This window comes from Hippopotamus amphibius, chromosome 3, assembly GCF_030028045.1.
Source record: "Hippopotamus amphibius kiboko isolate mHipAmp2 chromosome 3, mHipAmp2.hap2, whole genome shotgun sequence".
Classification (NCBI taxonomy): Eukaryota; Metazoa; Chordata; class Mammalia; order Artiodactyla; family Hippopotamidae; genus Hippopotamus; species Hippopotamus amphibius.
The window spans coordinates 167,486,215-167,508,254 of record NC_080188.1 but is presented as its reverse complement, the minus strand read 5'-3'; the positions used below and the strand labels follow the sequence as shown (position 1 = coordinate 167,508,254).

The 22,040-nt window shown below is 43.9% G+C and overlaps 1 protein-coding gene across 2 annotated transcripts in view; it reads right to left on the bottom strand.

Annotated features, from left to right (window-relative positions):
* The window catches only part of NMNAT2 (nicotinamide nucleotide adenylyltransferase 2), a 187,127-nt gene that overhangs the window by 68,838 nt on the left and 96,249 nt on the right, over positions 1-22,040 (bottom strand). The window contains exon 1 of one of the 2 annotated variants that reach the window (XM_057725773.1): positions 20,232-20,349. The exons of the other annotated variant lie outside the window; for it this stretch is intronic. Coding sequence (XP_057581756.1) covers positions 20,232-20,292 — 61 coding nt within the window. The 5' untranslated portion in view covers positions 20,293-20,349. Of the gene's footprint in view, positions 1-20,231; positions 20,350-22,040 lie in introns of those variants that run through there. 2 annotated transcript variants of the gene reach the window in all.

Below are 22,040 nucleotides of genomic sequence, written 5' to 3'. Positions count from 1 at the left end.
ATTCTAAAATGTCAAAAGGGCTGCCTTTGAGTCTGAGCGACAGAATGCTAGCTAAGCCCATGAGGACCACCCCAGAATCATTTTTAAATTATTCTGGACCAGAAGGAAATTCCATGGCTTGCTTGGATCTAACCATTTCTCTGGGGATGCAAATTCACCATGGAAAATTCCCAGCCTCACCCAGGTCTGGGCACCCTGCCCTTGCACTCTCCCCACTGGTTTCTGGGCCTTGAAAACCTCTGCACATTTTTCCTCGTTTTGTTGGCAGCAGTGACAACCACCAGCCTGCTGGGAACCACAGGGTAGTGGCAGACTTGGAGATAACGATCGCGGGAAGTTGCCACTCGGCTTATGGCTGGGCCTGACCGTGGTGGCCGTGTCACCAGGCAAAGCTGCCTGTTCTGGCACACAGCTGGGATGTATCTGGCTCCCACTGTGGAAACCCCAGAGAGAGGGACTCCACCCAGCTGTCCAAATTCCTTTTGGGGGAAGGAACAAAACTCAGGAGGAGGCCAGCGCCCAGAGAACCCTCCAGGGGATACTTGGAGTTGGTAAAAGTAAGTCCTGGATACCCCAGCACTCAGAGGTGTTACTGAACATTTCTAGGTGAACTCGAAGACAAAAGAAAACTCAAATTGGAGGTGGGTTGAGAAGGTCACCTCTACTGCGGAGGCAGAATCACAGCCCCCCAAAGATGCTTACATCCTAATTCCCAGAACCTGTGCATATGTCACCTTATATGGCAAAAAGTACTTTGCAGATGTGATTAAATTAAGGATCTTGAGATGGGAAAATTCTCCTGGATTATTCAGGTAGACCCAATGGAACATACGGGTCCTCATGAGAGAGTGGCAAGAGGGTCCGAGTCAGAAAAGATGTGACAAGGAAAGCAGAGTTCGGAGTCATGTGAGGCCATGAGCCAAGGAATGTGAGGGTCTCTAGAAGATGGAATGGACAAGGAAACAGATTCCCCCACAACCTCTAGAAGCGAAAGCGGCCCACCTAACCCATTTTAGACTTCTGGCCTCCAGAACTGTAAGGTAATACATTTACGCTATATTGATTTAAGCCACTAAGTTTGTAGTAATTTATTACAGCAGTGATAGGAAACTAATACTCTTATAAGCTACCTGATTTCCCCACGACCTAAACCATTTCTGGGTAAGCCTGAAACATGGTGCCCCTCTTGGCGTTCTCCACAGATGACCTGTGCCTGGTGCGTCCCTCTCCTGACTTATTAATGCTGCCATTAATTCTCTCATTTCCAGCTAAGAATTTATTCTCCTCAGCTACCTCAGGGAACCACCAGTACAGTCTAATTATTCCCAGTAAGGAAGCTGGAAGGAGAAACGAGTGCAGATGCTTTGAGGAATGTGTGTGATGGCTTTTCCTCACCCACTGAAGAGGACACTGGGAAGGGTCTCTCCAGCAGAAAAGCCGATCCAAGGTTTCTCCACTGGCCCTTCCAGCTGCAGCCAGAGAAATGTATTGCATGAGTGTGTCGTGCACACTGCGGTTGGCTGTCACACGCTGCCATCCCTGGGGCTCTCCGGGGCCCGGGGCCTCCCCTAGAGGTGTGTTGGAAGGATGCAGGTTACGTGTGTCTGACCCACCCATCCCCACCCCACCAACTGTCACCTGGGCAATCTGGTTAGACAGACATCCAAAGAGACCTTCCTTGGCCTTCTACACAGCCTCCTCCAGGGAAAGGTGTTTGTCTCTCTTCCCCACTGCACAGGCACAAGCCCATGTCAAGATCCTCTGAGCCCCAAGTGGCATAAGCCACTCTCTTCTGCTCCCATTTCGTACCACAGGCAGCAGTTCTCAGGCCTTAGGGCCCCCTCAACGTTTAATGTAAATCCTGTTACATTTCAGCACACTCCATGCTTTTCATGAAAGCCACATTCAACTGAATTTATTGCACCCAAGAGTCTGTCTGTGCCTTCTTGAATGGTACCATGGTGGGCAGCTGAGGTGAGCACAAGAACAGCCCATCCAGTCTTTCTGGTCCCAACTCAGATGCCCACAGACAGCTGAACACTGGTGTTTGGGAGGCTCCAGTGTGCTCTAGGGAGGCGGCTCGGGGCCCCCTTCCTGTCTGCTCAGGTCAGTGCGTCAGGAATAGGTCACATGTTACTGTTTCAAGTGGAGAGAATTGAGGAACTAGACCATAGTTTGGGATTAGGTTATCACGTCTCCCAGCTGCTCACTATGTTAATTAATAATAATTACCAAATATAACCTCCCAGGAGCTTTACAGATGCCTTCTCATTCAATTCACTTTACTACTCCATTATTCTAATTTTACTGGACTTCTGTGAAAAGTCACCAAACAACCAGAACCAAAATAACAACTCCCCCCACAGAGGTTTCCTCCTCCTTATTAGATCCCGTCTCTGTTAACGGCAGCACCATCCATTCAGATGCCCAAATAGAAATGTCTAGCAGAAACCACATGGTCTCCTACTCTACACCTCTCTGCTTAATCCATCTCCAGGTCCAGGAAAATCGACATCTCTGGCTGTGGATGCAGGTGGGAAGGAGACAGCTCTTCATTCGTGAGGGTAAAATATGAATGAGCCAGCAGCCTCCACCCCCGCTGTGGTGAGGTGGTTGAGGATGAAGGGCTACTTTTCTGATCCACGGCTGCTTTTGCTGTAACTGAGCTTAAAGATGTTTCTACTCAGGTCACCTCCAGTTATAGCTTGGCTTTGTCTCCTTGGGATGAACATTTCTCCCATTTATGTGATGTCTTCCTAAAGCTTAAGGAAAAATGTAAATTCCCAGAAGAGACAACACATCCATTCCTCTGGAAGCCTTTCTTGTGTCCCAGGGTGGACTGGATTAAGCCTTTCTCTGTGCCCCCATGTTAGTTGGTGCATACGTCTTTTTGCAGTTATCCCTAAGCACTGTCATTTATTCCATTACATTATTTTCTATATGTGGTTCTTCAACTAGATTGTAGTCAGTTCAGGGCCAGTTTTATTTTCTAATCCCCAGCCTAGCTAGTGTCGGGCACATTATAGATGCCCATCAATGTTTGTTGGATAAATAGTCTATGAATATAAGAGTCTGACCTAACCTTTGTGCACAGAATCTTCTTAGAAGATGAAGAGGTTTTCAAGCAGAGTAGGAGGCAGAGACCTTCACGGCAAGAGTGTCTGAATGCTATGAAAACTCGTTTCTGGGAAGAACTAAAGCCTAGTCAGAAATTACTCCCTGAATTTATGTGATTTCTTCTAATACCATCGTTATTCCCTGGCAACAGACTTTCATGGCTTCCTAAATCAGCACAGTGAGCTTCAGATTGTTGGTTTTTAAGCAGCATCTGCACTATTGTGTTACTAGAGTAGCACCACGATCACGTGTAAGCCTAACGGACTAGACTAGGAATCAAGCTGGGGGGCCGGATTAAACACGATAACTGTTACCATTCTTAACACTGTCCCCTCCACTTGTCTTTTAATCCTTACACCAGACTTCTATTACACACGGCAGACGGAATACATGCATTTATTTCCACTCTCTTGAAACCCCACTAAAAAGACATAAAAGGAATAAAAAGGTAAAAATGTCAAGGACAAAGAAAATGGGAGGGGAGACAAAAGATGCCGACACATTTTTTGGAAGGTGCAAAATAAATGCAGGAGTGGTAACGGACATGGCAGAGCGGAGAAAGCCAACTGTCACCGGGGCAGCACGGAGCTGAACAGAGAGTGGGTGAGAACTGGTAAAATGGGCTGTTACTCCTGCACACCCCCCTGCCTCCTATGTGTAGCAGGTTTGTTGCCCCTCCCTGGCCCTGGCAGGAAATGGGAATATTATTTTCTGGAGCAACGGATCCTAAAAGGTTCTAGACTCTGAGAAAGCAGACAAAGGGAGGGACAGAAGGAAAGTGCTTTCCGGAACCCAAGGGGATTAAGTGAAAGTCCCCATGCTAAAGAGTGAGGTCCACAGCTCCCTTCTCTCGAGGCTCCCAGAACACGTGCAGACTAGTTCATGCTCCTCAAGCAAAAGACTGAGGATCCTCTTTAGGGAAACCGAAGGGCTCAAGAGAAACAGGGATCAATACTGATGGAGACACCCTTGCATGTGCTTAAAACCCACTAGTCAACAGGCTCCACCGATGACTCAACAAGGCCCAGTTTGTGAATCAGCAGTCACCCATCACCAGTCATTTGAATAAAGCATCCAATATAAAGGCAGAAAATCAAAATAAACAAATGGGGCGGGGTGGGCGGAGGAACTCAGAGAAACAGAGGAAATGCAGAAAATAGAAAAAAATTAAAAATATTATAATATCCTCAGAGAGGTATAAGATCTTGCTTTCATGAAATAAGAAGAAAATTCTGTAACAAAGAAACATTTATTCATTCATTAGATATTCACTGTGCCTGTTTGTGCATGGCACTATTCTAGGTGCCAGAAACACAGAAATAGTACCAATACAGAAAACATTTAAACATCCCTGCCCGCATGGAGCTTTCACTTCAGTGAGAGAGAGATAAGCAAAAATAGGTAAAATATAGTATGCCAAATTATCATAGATGCTATGGAGGAAAAAAAAAAATAGCAGAAAAGGTAGTTAGGGAGAGCTAGCAGAAACGGATTGTATAAATTTAGCCATGATGGTCAGGGAAGACCTCATGGAGAAGGTGATATCTGAACCAAGAAATGAAAGAGCCTAAGTAGCAAATGTGAGAACAAGGAAAGACTCTTGCCAATCAAAAATATTAAGGTCAAAATTTGAAATTCTAAGAAAAGTTGGAAGATTAGATTGAGGAAACCACATAAAGTAAACCATAAAGACAAACAACAGTAGGAAAGGGAGAAAAAGGTAGCAGGTAAAAGATAAATCCAGGAGGTTCAATCTGACTAAAAGGTTTTGCAGAGACCCACACATGTATGGTGTACTAATTCTCAACAAAAGCAAAGGAATGGGGAAAGGAATGATTTTTCAACAACAGCAATTGGTGCTGAAACTACAAAGTAAATGTATATTAAAAAAAAAACAGAAAAACCAAAAAAAACCTTCAACTCCTATTTCAACACTCATAAAAAGTTAATTTGACATGGAACGTACCATATTTATCTAAATATACAAGCTTAAAACTGTAAAGCTTCACAAAGAAAGTATAAGATAATAAACTTCCAATTTTGCAATAGGGAAGTATTTCTTAGGCCAGAAAAAGTACTAACTATAAGAGAAAAAATGATAAACTGAACTTCAACAGAGCTTAAAACTTCTGCTCACCAAAAAAATACTTTTAAGAAAATAAATAGGTAAGTGACCAACTGGAGAAAATATTTGCAATATATGCAACCAAGGACTTCTATCTAGAATATATAAAGAACTCCTACAACTCAATAATTAAAAGATTACCCAATTAAAGGAAAATGTATGAAAATTTGAATACATATATATTTTTTAAGTTCTTTATTGGAATATAATTGCTTTACACTTTTGTACCAGCTTTTAAGGTACACCAAAGTGAATCAGCTGTATTTATACACATATCCCCATATCCCTTCCCTCCCACGACTCCCCCCCACCCTCCCCGTCCTGGCCCTCTAAGGCATCACCCATCATCGAGTTGACTTCCCTTTGTTATACAGAAACTTCCCACTAGCTATCTATGAATACATATTTTTAAACCCTTTTATTTTGAAAATAATTATAGATTCATAGGAAATTGCAAAGAGAGTACAGAAAGGTCCCATATACTCTTCAGTGAGTTTTCCCCATTGGTTACATTTTACATCACTTTAAACCAATTTGAAGACTTACAATTAAAAAGACTGACAATGCCAAATATTGGTGGTAATGTGGAAAAACTGGAACCTTCATAGATTGCTGGTGGGATTGCAAAATGGCAACCATGTTGGAAAACTATTTGATATTTCTTTGTAAAGTTAAACACATACTTATCATGTGACTCAGTAATTCTATTCCTAAGTATTTACCAAAGAGAAATGAAAACCTATGCCCACAAAAATACTTCTACAAGAATGTTTATAGCAGGTGTGTTCACAAGAGCCCCAAACTAGAAACAACCCAAATGTTCATCAATAGATCATATAAACAAATTATGGTAGATTCGTATAATGGAATACTACTTGGCAATAAAAAAGGATACACTGTGCTATGTGTGAGAATACAGAGAAATCCCAATAACATCATGTGGAGCAAAGAAAGCCAAACACAAAGCAATAAACACAGTGTAATTCCCTTTACGTGAAGAATGCAAGACTAATCTTTGATGACAGAAATCAGAATGATAGCTGGGGGGTAGGGGGGTGAGGGGGATAAGGATTCCTGGAAGGGGGCATGAGGAAGCTTTCTGGGGAGATGGAAATGGTCTGTATCTTGACTGGGGAGTTGGTTACACAGGTGTATCTATTTATCAAAATTCATTGAATTGTACACGACTCACTCTTTATAAACTTGATCTCAGTTTTCAAAAATGAAAAGAATGGGAGAAAAAAGGTTCCCACAATGAGGGAGAGAATGAGATAATGGAAGGAAGGAAATAAGGCAAAAAACACAAATTAATTTTTTTAACTTTTAAATCCTCACATCACTTTTTGATGTATTATTTGTTATTACTGCAATACAGATTTTATAAATAAAAACCTGAGACATAATGAGGTTAAGTAATTTACTTTAAAAAAAAAAAAAAAGGTCCTGGATCTAGGTTTTCTTATTACCAATAAACAACCACCTCCTCTCTGCAGCAAAAAATACCATGTGTTTGAGAAGCCTCTATAATTGAGAGCTGCCATCAGTTTGTGGGTTATTATAATTATCCCTTTAAGAGTAATGGGCCAAGGATTCAGCTGAAGCATCTCTCTGTTGGCAACAATCATTTCCTGCTCCATTTTTAAATTCTTAATCACTTAGATACCTTGAGCCATCAATACTCTCTATCCATTTGCACTATTACTGTCATTCTCCAAAGATCTAAAAGCCTTGTGGATGATGCTAGAAGGTGTCACAAACCAGGCTTCTCCTGCCATGCTCAGAGGTTCAATGCCCGAGGAAAGGGGCTGCTGGAGTGTACGCACACTGGCGAGGCTGTTTCTTTATTTGGTCTCAAAATTTAAGGAATAAACTGATAGTTCTCTTATTATTGATTTCATCTAGGTCCTCTCCCTGAAGAAAGTATATACACTGCTATATTTAAAATAGATAACCAACAAGAACCTACATATAGCACAGGGAACTCTGCTCAATATTCTGTAACAACTTGAATTGGAAAAGTTGAAAAAGAATAGATACATGTATATGTATAACTGAATTACTTTGCTGTACACCTGAAACTAACACAACATTGTTAATCAACTATACTCCAATATAAAATAAAAATTTTTTTAAAAGTGCAGTCTGTGAACTATAGAAATGGAAATGTTACAGGATACAGATAGAAGAGTGAGAGTAGATCTGAAAGTCCATAACCCTGATACGAGTATCGGAACTCTGAGTTCTTCAGATATATAAGCATTCATCAGAAAACTGAGAGCTAAGTGGCAAGCTGCTACAGAGCACAGGAAGATCAGCTCCATACTTTGTGAAGACCTAAAGGGGTGGGACAGGGAGGATGGGAGGGAGGGGATATGGGGATATATGTATACATACAGCTGATTCACTTTGTTGTATGGCAGAAACTAACATAATACTGTAAAGTAATAATACTCCAATAAAGATGAAAAAATTAAAAAAACAAAAAACAAAAAACTGAGAATTAGAAGGGTCCTCAGAGATCATTCATTCCAAACACCCTCACTTTACACATGAAAAAAATTGAGCTTCATTTTGTGTGTGTGTGTGTGTGTGTGTGTGTGTGTGTAGACAGAGAGAAAAGGAGGGAAGGAGGGAGAGACAGAGAAGTGACAACATGGAAATAGCCTTGAAATTTCTATTAAGAAATTTTGGTTTCACGTCCTGATTTTCACTTATTAGAAGTACAATCTTGATCAAGGGCTTAACTGAGCCTTAGGTTCTCTTCTGTAAAACGACTAAGAGAATCTGTCCTGATCACTCACGTGGTCTTATGAGAATCGAATAAAACAACGTTTGAGAAGCAGTTTTGTCAACCCTGTATTAATGCTTGTTATTACTATTGCCCAAGCTGGCAAATGGAGAAGCTAAAATGAGAAGTCAGGTCTCCTGAGTGCACTCCGTCAGTCTGAAAACTGGCCCTCAACTCCTCAGCTGACCTTAGGGAGCACCGTGTTATTTACCTCCTGGCTTAGGATGCAGCATCTGGCTTCAGGGGGCTGTGGAGGAGGAGTGGCAGCTGACCGCTAGTGAGACAGTGTGGGCTTGGGAAAGAGCAAGAAGCAACTAGAAACTGTCCCATGTCTGAGGATTTGGCCAAGCAACCTTTTGGAGGCTGCCCTACCCTGTCTCAGGCAAAGAATTGCGGTGGAATGGGGTGGAGAGGGCAGGACTGAAAAGAGAGAAGGAAATGTCTTGGGGATCAGGATCAAGTACCTCTAGCTCACTATCTGCTGAGTTTGAAGGGTCCTGCCAGTTGCCCTTTCTCCCTCAGCCCCTCCACTAGGGCTCCCCTGAGGACTAATGCCACATTATGGGCAGGCACAGGAGCTCCAGTTCCTGAGATCACAGTTTTAAATCCTCAGGGATTGATGTCCAAAGTAAGGGCTTGGAGAGCACTGCTTAATCCCTTTTAGCATTTTTGGAAAGAGTTTAAGGTTAACAGCTCCTTTGTGGGAGGAAGCCCAGCTCAGAGGATTCCTGGATTCAAATCCTGAGGCAAGAGATTCACCTCTGAGTTCCAATTTCCTCCTGCTTAAAGTTGGGATAATAACAATACCTTCTTTATAGGGTTATTGTGAGGAAGGTAATACTAATGGTTAATATTAATTGAACACTTACTATGTGCTGTGCACTGTTCTAAGCACTTGACATGGATTATCTCAGTTGTCACACAACGTATTTTTTTCTTTTTTTAAAATTTTAATTTTATATTGGAGTATAGTTGATTAACAATGTTGTGTTAGTTTCAGGTGTTAGGTGTACAGAAAAGTGATTCAGTTATACATATACATGTATCTACTCTTTTTCAAATTCTTTTCCCATTTAGGTCATTACAGGGTATTGAGCAGAGTTCCCTGTGCTACACAGTAGGTCCTTGTTGATTATCTATTTTAAATATAGCAGTCACACATGTATTTTTGATAACTCCTCTGACACCTGGGAGGTACCATGTGCACTGATCAAATGAAGCTCCTTTTGAGGAAGCATCTTCATCTCTGCCTTCTAGGTGGCCCAGTGGGAGGCTGGGAAGGGGTGTGTCTGCCTTAGGGAAGGGTTGGAAGCATTCATTAATGCCTGAACACACAGGCACATCCTGGGAGGTAAGGCCATTATTACCATTAAAAATCAGGACCCCGTAAACACAAACACATGAAAGAGGAGTGGCCCTTTGAACGTCAGGAGAGTTAGCTGGGCTGGTTAGAATGATTGCTATGAGCAGAGAAGCCTGCCTGTCACCTTCCTTAGGGCCCTGGGCCAACCAGCCTTGCAAGGGGCTCAGCCCAGAGAATCAGACTCTCTGGCTTCTCCCTTTCTGGGTGCTGCTTCCCTACAGGGAGTGCTAAGTAGCAAACGGCTGTGCTGGCAAGCCTGGCCTCTCACACAGCTTCCGCTGGAGGCACACCCTCAAGTGCCCACAGCTGACTGGTACTCAGGAGGTGAAGTGGCTGGTGCCAGTGGCCGTTTGCATCCTGACACTGTTTCCTCTGGTCAGCTGCTTCTCATGAACAGCCAGACTGGGCCAAATACCTGCTTGACTTAGGCGTGAACATCTCTCCCTGGATGCTGGGAGGTATTTTTCCACCCAGGCCTGTTAAGCTGGGCCCAAGGATGACCTGCCAGGTTGCTGGTGTAATTACAGCATCCAGCAAGTACCTTAATGGTGGGGGAGGAAAATGGTCATGACCCAGAAGCCCCACTTAACAACATGAATTTATACTAAGGGTGGGTAGCAGTTATTAGAGAAATGTCTTTACCTGGGGTGGGCTGTAGTTCACAAAGGCTCCACTTATGTTATTATACTAGATCCTGATGACACGCTATGAGCTAGAGCAAGACATGTCCTTATTTTACTGACCAGGAAGCTGAGGTTCTGACAGGTAAAGGGACTTGCCCAAGGTCATACAGTTAATGGGTGGCTAAGCGAGGATGCTGCTTAGAGCTGGCACTTAGTAGGTGCTTTATGAATAAGAAATGATTGGATTAAGATAGGCTTTCTCAGCCTCAGCACTATTGACATTTTGGATCAGATAATTCTTTATTGTGGGGACTGTCCTGTGCATTGCAAAATGTTTAGCAGCACCCTGGCCTCTCTCTCACTAGATGCCAGTAGTTCCCCTACCCCAGTTGTGACAACAAAAAAAGTCAATTGTGGGAATTCCTTGGCAGTCCAGTGGTTAGGACTCCCAGCTTCCACTGCAGGGGGTGGGGGTGCGACCCCTGCTCAGGGAATTCAGATCCTGAATGCTGCACAGTGCAGCCAAAAAACAAGAAAAAGTCAAATATTCTCCAGGAAAGAAAATTGCCCCAGGCTGAGAACCACTGGGTTAGGGTAGTAGTAAATAAGTGTCAGCTGAGGGCCAATTCCCAGCTAGGTGAAGACCTAACTCTGCAGCCCAAATTGTGAGCAACCTAGCTTCTGTGACCCTGACATCAGAATAGATATCATAGTTAAGAAGTAGTTCTCTCCACACCATAATTCAAAAAGACACATGCACCTCAATGTTCATTGCAGCACTATTTACAATAGCCAGGACATGGAAGCAACCTAAACGTCCATCAACAGATGAATGGATAAAGAAGATGTGGTACATATATACAATGGAATATTACTCAGCTGTAAAAAGCAATGAAACTGGGACATTTTTAGAGATATGGATGGACCTAGAGACTGTCATACAGAGTGAAGTGAGTCAGAAAGAGAAAAACAAATATCATATATTAACACATATATGTGGACTATAGAAAAATGGTACAAATCAACCAGTTTGCAAGGCAGAAATAGAGACACAGATGTAGAGAACAAACGTGTGGACACCAAGTGGGGAAAGCGGGGAGGGTTGCGGGGGGGAATGGATTGGGAGATTGGGATACCAAATTGTACACTCTAAATATATGCAGTTTATTGCCAAAAAAAAAAAAGTTCTCTCCTCCACGCCAATCCTAATGAAAATAAAATGGATCTAATTTCCCTTGTGATTCTACTGCTACCTACCTTTAATAAAACGAAACCTCACTTTCATCTGGCCCTCCTACTCCTGAAGGAATCGGGCAGGGCCAGAGATGGAATTCCTTTAGCCCACTCAGAGTTCCCTTTAACAGAAGGAGAAATAAGTCTGGAAACACTTCCAGACGATACAGAATAAAACACTGAGAATATTTAGAGCCCTCACTAAGTACCAGGCACTCTACTTGGCATTTTATATGCGATCTCATTGAAACCCTATTTTCTAGATGCGGAAGCTGAAGCCGAGAAAGGCAAAGCATCTTCCGCAGGACCGCACAGATAACAATGATGATGCTCAGGTTTGAGCAGGCAGGGTTTCCTCCCCATCCTAGGGCCACTGGAAATCCTCTGGCTCTTCCAGCTCTCTCGATTGGTTCAGAATCCCAGCGGGGGGAGAGGGGGGAAGGAATATGAGAGTTGTCATCCAAGCCCATTTTCCCACCCAAGGCCCATCGCCTGATTCCACATGTTGGAAATCTCTCCCTTGATAGCCTATGGTCAGTTAAAATTACTCTGCTAATACACCACCTCATTCTCTCTTCTCCCCCGCCCCTCACCCTCCTCCTGGCTGACTTGTTTCTATCAATAAAATCACTCACCTTACTGTGTCATTAAGTCTTTGAAATCATCTTTGGCTCTTCCCAACCACTAATTTCTCCCTGACATCCAATCATTCGTCACCTCTCACACCTGTCCCGATTCCCAGTCCCAATTCTACCTCGCACCCCGCAGCTTGTGGGATCTTAGTTCCCCAACCAGGGAATGAACTTGTGGGCTCATGAAAGCGTGGAGTCCTAACCACTGGACCGCCAGGCAATTTCCTCACCTGGACTATTAACGGCTTCTCTCTAGGATCCCCTCCAGGCTTTTAACCTTCAATCCCACCGCACCTCCTGCCACCAGACTAAACACCAGCAGCCAACTCTGATCTTCACCTTTAGTGGCTCCCAAGGTCAACATAGTTGAGTCCAAACTCCAGATGTATCAATACCTTGACTTGCCCCTCCTCTACTTTTTCAGCCTCTGTCCCACTATTCCCCAGACAAATGAACATCTTGTCACCCCCAATGATCTACAACCTTCGTGTTTCTGCTACAACTTCCCTCTGTCTGGAACAGTCCTGCAACTCCACTGTCACCTCAATGATAGTCATTTCTTACCCCCTTTCTTCCTGTGACAAAGCAAAGAGCCAAACATATAGAAACCCTCTCTACCCTTCAAGACCAAGCTCAGATGCTACCTCCTCAAAGAAGCCTTCCTTGATCTTCCTGGTTGGAAGTGACCTTTCCTTCCTACAAACTACTATAGCATGTCCTTTGTATTTTCTCCTCTGGCATTTTATCACTTTCTCTGTGAGTGTTCCATCCTAAGGCTAGAACACTCACTGTACAGCACAAACTCCTGATTCCTAATCTGTAAAATGGGGATGATAATAATGGAACCTCTTTCGTGGAACTGTTGAGAGGATTAAATTAGATCAAAGAAATTATTATATGGAAAATGCTTGGGAAATTTAATACACAGTAAGCATTCTAAAAATGTTTGCTGTTATTATCTTTATGTATTGAAGTACTTTGCACAATGGATGTAGGAATTATTAAAAAATATTTTTGAACATAGGAATGACTGCAATAGCACTGTTCTTTGAAGATGCAATAGAGATGATCAGCATATAGCTGGAACTCCAATTACATCCCAGATTTGAAGGGAAATGATTTTTTTTCTTGAGCGCTGCCATTCTCCTCATGGTAGATGGACCCCAGGCCATTCTGTTCTTTTATGTATTTATTTAAGACTTTTTTTTTTTGATGTGGGCCATATTTTGTCTTTTATTGATTTTGTTACCATAATGTTTCTGTTTTATGTTTTGGTTTTTTGGCCGCGAGGCATGTGGGATCTTAGCTCCCCGACCAGGGATTGAACCCGCACCCCCTGCATTGGAAGGCAAAGTCTTCACCACCGGACCACCAGGGAAGTCCCCATTCTGTTCTTTTAGACCAATTGACTTGAACCGTTTTTTTTTCCATGCTAATGCTCTGAGAGATAGCACACACTCTCTCCAGAAGGGTAGCTCACTTTACCAGCAACTCAGGCTGGGGGCAGTGAGTAAGGACATGAATATTGAAAATCATCCCTAAGGGAGTTCCTAATATGCCTCCCTCCACCTCCCACTTTGAAAAGTGTGTCCTCACCTGCCTTACTTGAAAAGACAGGACTTGTACATAAAATGTCCTGTTCCTTAATTTTCCCAACATGGTGATACATTTTCTCTTTTTCAATTCAGCCTGAGGTTTGAGTAAAACAGTGGCAATCCAGCAAAGACATCTTTTAGAGGTTTTTCGGTCCTTTGAAATAATAAGCAACATGGCTTGTTTGGCCCTAATCTGCGCACGTGAGCATGTGCTCACGTGCATGGGTACATACATGTGTGCACAGGCAGCAGCGGGGATGGAAACAATTGTTTCTGGCGATGCTGAGGGAGTTACTGTTAAGCCATTTCTATCTTCCCTCACCATCAATGTCCATCCACTGTGCTCCCCTGTGTACAAGGAGCTGCACCCAGCACAGAAAATATTAGCGTCACAAAGATATTTACAGTCTTTGCCCCTAAGACCTCTGTGCCGATGTGAATACAATGGAAAAAATAAAAGAAGCAGATGAGGGTGGGGGATGACAGAGAAAATGTAAACGTTTTTGTATGATACACTAAACCAGCCTTGCAGCCCAGACAGTTTGGAGATTCGTTGGAACAAAGGGTCATTCACGGCACATGCAAGACAAGGGGTGTTTCAGCAAGGTTCTTTTGTTTTAACAAAACCAAAACCAAAACCCCTTCCTTATATCTGGAAGCAGGAGCTTTCTGATGTCTTGGGTTTTGGTGAGATCTTGATGCTTGACCTATTGAATTCACGGTTTGAGTCCTGATCCTTCCATCAACCAATGAGCATAACTTTGCCTTGAAATGACAGCCTCCTCAGAGGACTGGGAAGCGGATCCTTGAGTTCACTGGAATTTCTCCTTATGTCACGCTTAGGAGAACCTGTGACACAGGTCAGGTCCTTGCCAGGTGAAAGGAACACTGATGTGAACACAGAGAGATGTGAGAACAGACGTGCTGCCTGGGGCACATGTGTTGCAAAGACCAAAGCAGGCAGTGAGAGCATTACTGGTGAAAGCCCTGCCAAGTGGCCCCTGACCCACGGGGCCTGGCTCACCTGCTTCTTGACCTATACTGTCCTGGGTGCTGGTTTCTCATGTTCAGAAACAGCCCACGTGAAACTTGTCAAACGGATTGTATTTCCCCCAAAGGACAGAGCTCTGCTGGTTTGCAATCCTGAATCATCAACTTAACACCACTCTGCATGGCAGAAATGATGCTGAAAGCTCAGCTTCTCTGTACACCGGTGCCAAATCAAATCTCCAGGACAGAGTTTTGGGTGAAGTAGAAAAGGATAGCTTTATTACTTTGCCAGGCAAAGAGGGAACACAGGAGGCTAGCGCCTCAAGAACTGTGCCCCCCTCCCCAGGGACTAGGGAGAGGTCTTATAGTCAGGCCGTGTGGTCAGGGGTATGTGGTCAGGGGTATAGTGGTCAGCCTGGTGGTCGGGGCAGGCGATAAGGATCGAGGCAGTAAGAGTCCTGCATTCTTCTGATGGGTGGGTGGTGAGGTAAGTAGGAGTCCGCATCATCAACCTTCAGGTCCAACTGGTCTGGGGTCTACATGCTTGTGGGCAGCATACCACCATTAATCGTTAACTTCTCCTATCTGGAAGGGGTTTCAGTATCTGCAAAATAGCTCAAAGATATTATTGTGTGTATCTGTTGATGGGGAAACAGGACCTTGCCAAAAGGCTGCTCTTGACTGTTTGTTTCTCCCTGGTCTTGCATCCCCTCCCTTCCCTAATTAACAACTGCTTGAATCTGCCCATTGGAACTTGGGGAAGGTCATGGAGGCTGAAGGAAGGCTGTTTCCTATAATCAAAGAAATAGGGGACACAGAAAGGCTTTGTGCCCAGGAGCCCCACAGGGCCCTCTGCGGCATCAGAATTGAAAGCGGGCTTGGAAATCTTTGCTGCCAAGTTTAGGTGCCTCTGCTGCTTCAGGCAGCCTGGGAGGAGCCAGGGGGCAACGGTCCACAGTTACAGCCAACATCTCAAACTTTTTGCCTGCTCACAGAAGGACCAGCCATCCTTAAATGGTCATCTAGACGGAGAAGGGGCAGGACAACTCTCAGGCAGCTCCGATGCTGAAGGCAAGCGAAGAGGAAGAAATGGAAAGACTTTAAAAGCATTCTCTTTCTAGCTCCCACTGAGAATTTTAAATGCATTCTACCCTGATATATTTGAAGTCTGCATTTTATTGTCTGTTTAACTGACCCAGCAAGCTTTGGGGCAGGCGAGAGCTGTGTGGTTATATGTTTGTATCTAGTGCTGAGGGGGTTGTTGACACCCAGAACAGCAGAAAATAATAATACAGCTAAAATCCACTGCAGCAGCAGGTGGCCTGGGCCCAGAATGTCACAGCCAAACAAGAAATTTCCTATCTGGTTGGTGTGAAGAGGGCATGAGATTTCCAAAGATGCAAATGTGAATGCCGGGGAAGGAAAGGAACATCAAATACATACTGAATTCCTACTGAAAACTCTCTTGAGCTTGCTGACTGGGAGCCTGATGGGGAGAACTGGGAGCCTCACCCCTCTAGGGAAGAAGGCGCAGAAACCATCCCAACGCTGACCTTGCTAAAGAGGCATGGCTCAATCCAAAATAGGAGGCCCCCTTGCCCTGGCAGAGTGTAGCTGGAGGCTCCCGAGGGCAGCTCTTTTCCAGACTTGCCCTGTGACCCCGCCCCACCAGGCCACAATCACACACGTTCACGCATTCAATCGCCCTTCATTTATTGAATTCCTACTGTGCACCAGGCACTGTGCAAATACCGAGCACAAAAAGGTATACGGGACACAAGTCCTGCACGGAGCTTACTTTCTGAGGACAACTACAGAGGATGGTAAGTGCTATGAATAACTAAATGGAAGAACAAGATAGTTGGGGTCCTCCTCCTTTTCCCCCTCCCTCACACACCAAGCAAGAGCCATGACCTAGAGTGTCCAGGAGGATAAGGAGGTCCCCGTTCTCACCCACCAGCTGAGACCAGGGAACTATCCCGGTCAACCTTGGTCAGTTTGGGAGGGAAAACTGAGATAAATCCATTCAAAGATATTCTGTAGGTTGGAGGTCTTGATGATAAAGGGAAGAAGAAAAAGGGAAGAAGGAAAAGGGAAGGAAGACAGAAAGAAAGGGACCTCCCCTTTTTTTTAACCACAATTTTATAACTCAAAGTATGCAAGTTATCTTTAGTAAGAAATAAGCATGTCTGACTTTCAAAGCCCGATGCTAATGTGTCAAAATTCACTTTTGTTGTTAGGCTTGATCACAATTCAGCTCCTGGAATAGAGTGAACGATTTAAACTCTAGATAGGACCCTTGGGAGTGGAGTAGGAGGAAGCCTTGATGGACACATTAAAGGGAGCTTCTACAGGAAATAAAAGGAGAAATGATAATTTCCATTGATCGCATGTCTACCACATGCCACACAGTACATGTAATTTCATTTAATCTTCACAAATAGTATGTATCATTTTCTCTTTCTTACAGCAGAGTGAACTAAGGCTCAGGGAAATGAAATAACTTAAGATCACAAAGCTATTAAGTGGTTCAGCTGGGATTTGAAACGTATGTTAGCTCGCTCAAGGTGAATCGGGAGGGAAGCTCCTCGCTTCCAGAATTATGTCAGCAAGAATGGCAATGAAATCTCACCATGGAATCTTGTTTTGAGGGTTGGGAGTGGGGGGGGGGGGGGGGCGGGGAGGGTGTCCTTGGGAGCCATATCTCATCATTATTATCAGCTGACCTATCATCACTCAAAATTTCCATTCTGCTCTTTGGAACAGTGCCTCATACTCCAGATCAGTGCTCCAACACCTGGGCCCCATTTTCTTGGAGTCTTGCTCTTTGCTCAGCCACTTATGTCTTCATCTGTCATCGACTTCATTTAAAATGATTTGCATTATAATGAACATTTTGGAGACAATGCTATAACCAAAACACGGTGGGATTTTCAGACACTCTGACAGCCTCATGGGGCCCTAGTAGCAGGCTATTCCCTCCATGATAGGCCCAATCTTGCCCTTAACAACACTTCGTGTGGGCCACAGGTTCAGCTCTTTTCATCAGAATAGCAAACACTCAGAACTCTGGAAGGACAGTAGTGCTAGGTGACTGAACAAGCTCCAGAGACGCTGAGGATACCAACTGCCAAGTCTGGGAAGGTCTGAACCCTCCTTCCCTGCAGAACTTTGGAAATGGCCAGCTGCCCATTCCTGATCTCACTTCTTCTTTTATATCCCCTGCAGCATTTAGGGAAAGACCTCACCCACAGGGCAGGTGCTAGACACACAAGTGCATTGATAATATCTTCTGGTTGGTTTATCCCCTTTAGCCTAGGGTCTTGGTTAAAAGGACTGAGTCCCCAGAAGGGGTGACCTCCCCACTGTTGGCAGCATTCAAGCCAAAGTGGGCTGGGAATACAGCTTTGGAAACTTGTGTTCTAAAGTGTTGGATTGGAAGAGCTGCTGGTCCTTCTACAGTTCTGGAGGAGGCTCTAGTGGGCTCCAAATGTAGAAAATGGAAAGGGACACTATTAAGAGTCAACCCATTCTAAGAGAACATCAATAACTCAGGAGACAAGGTGGCCAGTGTATGATTTGAGTGGACATAGTAGCAAACGATATTAGGAGAGGAAAACATAGGCAGAACACTCTATGACATACATCAAAGCAACATCCTTTTGGACCCACCTCCTAGAATCATGGAAATAAAATCGAGAATAAACAAATGGGACCTCATGAAACTTAAAAGCTTTTGCACAGCAAAAGAAACCATAAACAAGACTAAAAGGCAACCCTCAGAACAGGAAAAAATAATTGCCTATGAAACAAGGGACAAAGGATTAACCTCCAAAATATACAAGCAGCTCTTGCAGCTTAATACCAAAAAAGCAAATAACCCAATCCACAAATGGGCAGAAGACCTAAATAGACATTTCTCCAAAGAAGACATATAGATGGCCAACAAACACATGAAAAGATGCTCAACATCACTAATCATTAGAGAAATGCAAGTCAAAGCCACAATGAGGTATCACCTCACACCGATCAGAATGGCCATCATCACAAAATCTGGAAACAACAAATGTTGGAGAGGGTGTGGAGAAAAGGGAACTCTCCTGCACTGTTGGTGGGACTGTAAGTTGGTATAGCCACTATGGAAAACAATTTGGAGGTTCCTTAAAAAACTACAAATAGAACTACCATATGAAACAATAATCCCACTCCTGGGCATATACCCAAAGAAAACCATAATCCCAAAAGAAACTTGTACCATAATGTTTATTGCAGCACTATTTACAATAGCCAGGACATGGAAGCAACCGAAATGCCCACCAACAAATGAATGGATAAAGAAGATGTGGCATATATACACAATGGAATATTACTCAGCTATAAAAAGGGATGAGATGGAGCTATATGTCATGAGGTGGATAGAACTAGAATCTGTCATACAGAGTGAAGTAAGTCAGAAAGAGAAGGACAAATATTGTATGCTAACTCACATATATGGAATCTAAAAATGGTACTGATGAACTCAGTGACAAGAACAAGGATGCAGATACAGAGAATGGACTGGAGAACTCGAGGTATGGGAGGGGGCAGGGGGTGAAGGGGAAACCGAGACGAAGTGAGAGAGTAGCACAGACATATATATACTACCAACTGTAAAATAGATAGTCAGTGGGAAGTTGTTGTATAATAAAGGGAGTCCAACTCGAGGATGGAAGATGCCTTAGAGGACTGGGGCGGGGAGGGTGGGGGGGACTCGAGGGGGGGGAGTCAAGGAAGGGAGGGAATACGGGGATATGTGTATAAAAACAGATGATTGAACTTGGCGTACCCCCTCAAAAAAAAAAAAAAAAAAAAACGATAGGATCAAGAGAGTTGAAACCCAATGAAATGTAATGTGTTACCAATAGGGATATGGTCCGAGTAAACCCTATATAAGCCCAGAGGAGCAGAACTTAACAGTACTTACTTTCCCAGGGCTGTCCTGGGAAGAGAATGGCTAGCTCAACAGCAAGTGAACATTCTTTTATAACCCAAAAAATGTCTGTTATTGGGCAGGGATAGTTCATCAGGAGTTTCTTTCCCAGATAAAACATGCTTTGAGGTCACCCACTTCTCTTTGCTCTGAAGTTCTGATTGCTAAGCAAGCTTCTGATTACTAATTCTATCTTCCAAATACTCTGATACTGATAAGAGATGTGAGGATTCTGGTCACCAAAATAAAATATCCCCCGTTGTAAAATGCATATATAGACATTTCAGTTTATATGTCATTTTATTTCAAACTTGGTTATTGTGAGTCAGTCTAGGAGACCTGAACCTACAAGCTAATGTCTGGTCCCAGGACCACAGTGACCAAACCAAGGTTCTGCCTTATGGGAGGGTCTCAACTGAATGAAACCTTAAAGTCTCAGGCAGCCCCCTGCTCACCCCTCTCTGACTGAAGCACTTTCCAGCTCTAATGTTCGGTGATTTAAGAGTTCTCTGAGTCATCTTGAGATGGAGCTTGAGGGTGCCTGTGTAGCCTGGGCACACAATCTGACCAGAAGAGCAAGGAGGGCATGAAGAAGGGCCTGAAAGAAGAGGCCCTGACCATCTTTTTCTGAACACATCCTCCTAAAGAGACAGGAGAAGTTCTCAGAGATCTTTTGGAAACAGTCAACAGTATCTTTTCCATTCATCCTTCTCTTTCTGGTATTTTGCAAAATCAGAAAAGTTGGAAGATTTTGGAATGCCCTGAAAAAGAGTTTTAAACTAATAGAAAATCTCACCTGCCATTGGTGCCTTAAAGTCCATCATTCCCTGTGCAGTAGACAACTGGAAAAGACACATTACGAGATGGTGCTTCTAGGGCATCATTCCTAAGACCACATCACCACGTGGAAAATCATCTGAAACTCTATCAAATGCCTGGGAACCATGTCATCACGATATTTCCAATGTGAGACAAGAAAATGAAGAAATACAACAGATTTTCAAAGCAGCAGTTGACTCAGCCCCATGTTGCTGGGTTGCTGGTCTCAAAAAAGAGGTGGCATTACCATTGCCATGGGAACCTTCACTTTCACTCACTGGTATTCAAACCTCCAGCTGGGAACATCCTGTCCCTGTCCCTAATTGCAGCTCATGACCTACTTCTACTTGCTTGAGCGAGTGGCCCAGATGAAATACCTGGGGTCCAGGAAGCCCCAAACCACCCCCTCTGGAATTGGCTTCATTCCCTCCCTGGCAGAGAGGAAGACACATTATTCCATGGTCCAGTGTTGCCACAGTAAAATAAGGAAGACGGTGTTAAGATTTCTCTGATGAATGTTTTAAGAGTTTACTAGATAAAGCTTGAAAGGACAGAGCATCTGGATGTGTGGACAATTCTTTCTTCCCACCATGTCTGTCAGATTGGGAAGCCAGGCCCACAGGTCTTGATCAAACTTGCCAGAGCCTTGTCCTCATCTTCGAATAGCCTACTGCCCCAGCAAACAGCTTAACTGGCCTAAAGAAGTGATGGATGAGTATAGACTGGCTTGAAGACAAAGATGTGAGAGGAGAAAGGAGGAGGAAGGATGAGGGATGAGGTCAAATACCATTCATGGATGTGGACACAAAATTTTCATCCCTATCTCAGGAAGATCATCAGAACTGTCTTACTGCTATGCCATCTCACTTAACCTGTAACCATCTTCAACACTTTCCTTTTCTCCTCTCTCCCACCTCTAATCCATCACCAAATTCTATCGATTTTACTTCCAAACAATATCCCAGATTAACCCACTCCTCTTTACCCAGTGGCAATAAGCTAAACTTTAAAACCATAAATCAGAATGTGTCATTTTTCTGGTTCACAAAGGCTTCCTACTGTACTTAGCATATAACCCACAACCTTTCTGCTCGTCCACCAGGCCCTGATGATCTACCTGACCCCGGCCCCTTTGGTTTTGCCTTAACAGCTCTCCTACCACCTACCGTGCTCCGGTCACACTGGCCTCCTTGCTCCACATCACCATACTCCCTTCCTCCTCATGGCCCCCACATCTTCCCCCACTCTCTCCTTCCTGTTCACCTTCAGATTCCAGTTTAAATGCCATTTTCTCAGAAAGGACTTCTAAGACTCTTCCAGTCTGAGTTAGGACCCTCTGATATACTCTCCCAGAACTCCCGATATTCTTCCCCCAGAGAATTTATCACACTTTGTCATTATATAATATTAGTGGTTCTCCAAGTGTAGTTTCTAGACCAACAGCATCAGCATCACCTGGAAACTCGCTAGGAAATGCAAATGACTGGGCTCCCCTCCAGACCTACTGAATCAGAAACCGAGAGTGGGCCTCGAATCCGTGTTCTACCAAACACTTTGAGGGACTCTTATGCACACTAAGGTCTGAGGACCAGTACTCCATTGCTATTCCTGTGGCAAGTTGATTGACATCTGTCTTCCCCACTTAAATGAAAACTCCACGAGCTCAGTGCCTGGCACAGGTGAGTGAATTTTGGTGAGTGAATTCATAAACGTGGATTACACGGGTTGGTTGAGAGGGATGACAATGGGGCCAAGATCAGACATGTAGCCCTGGCCTGGGCTTCTG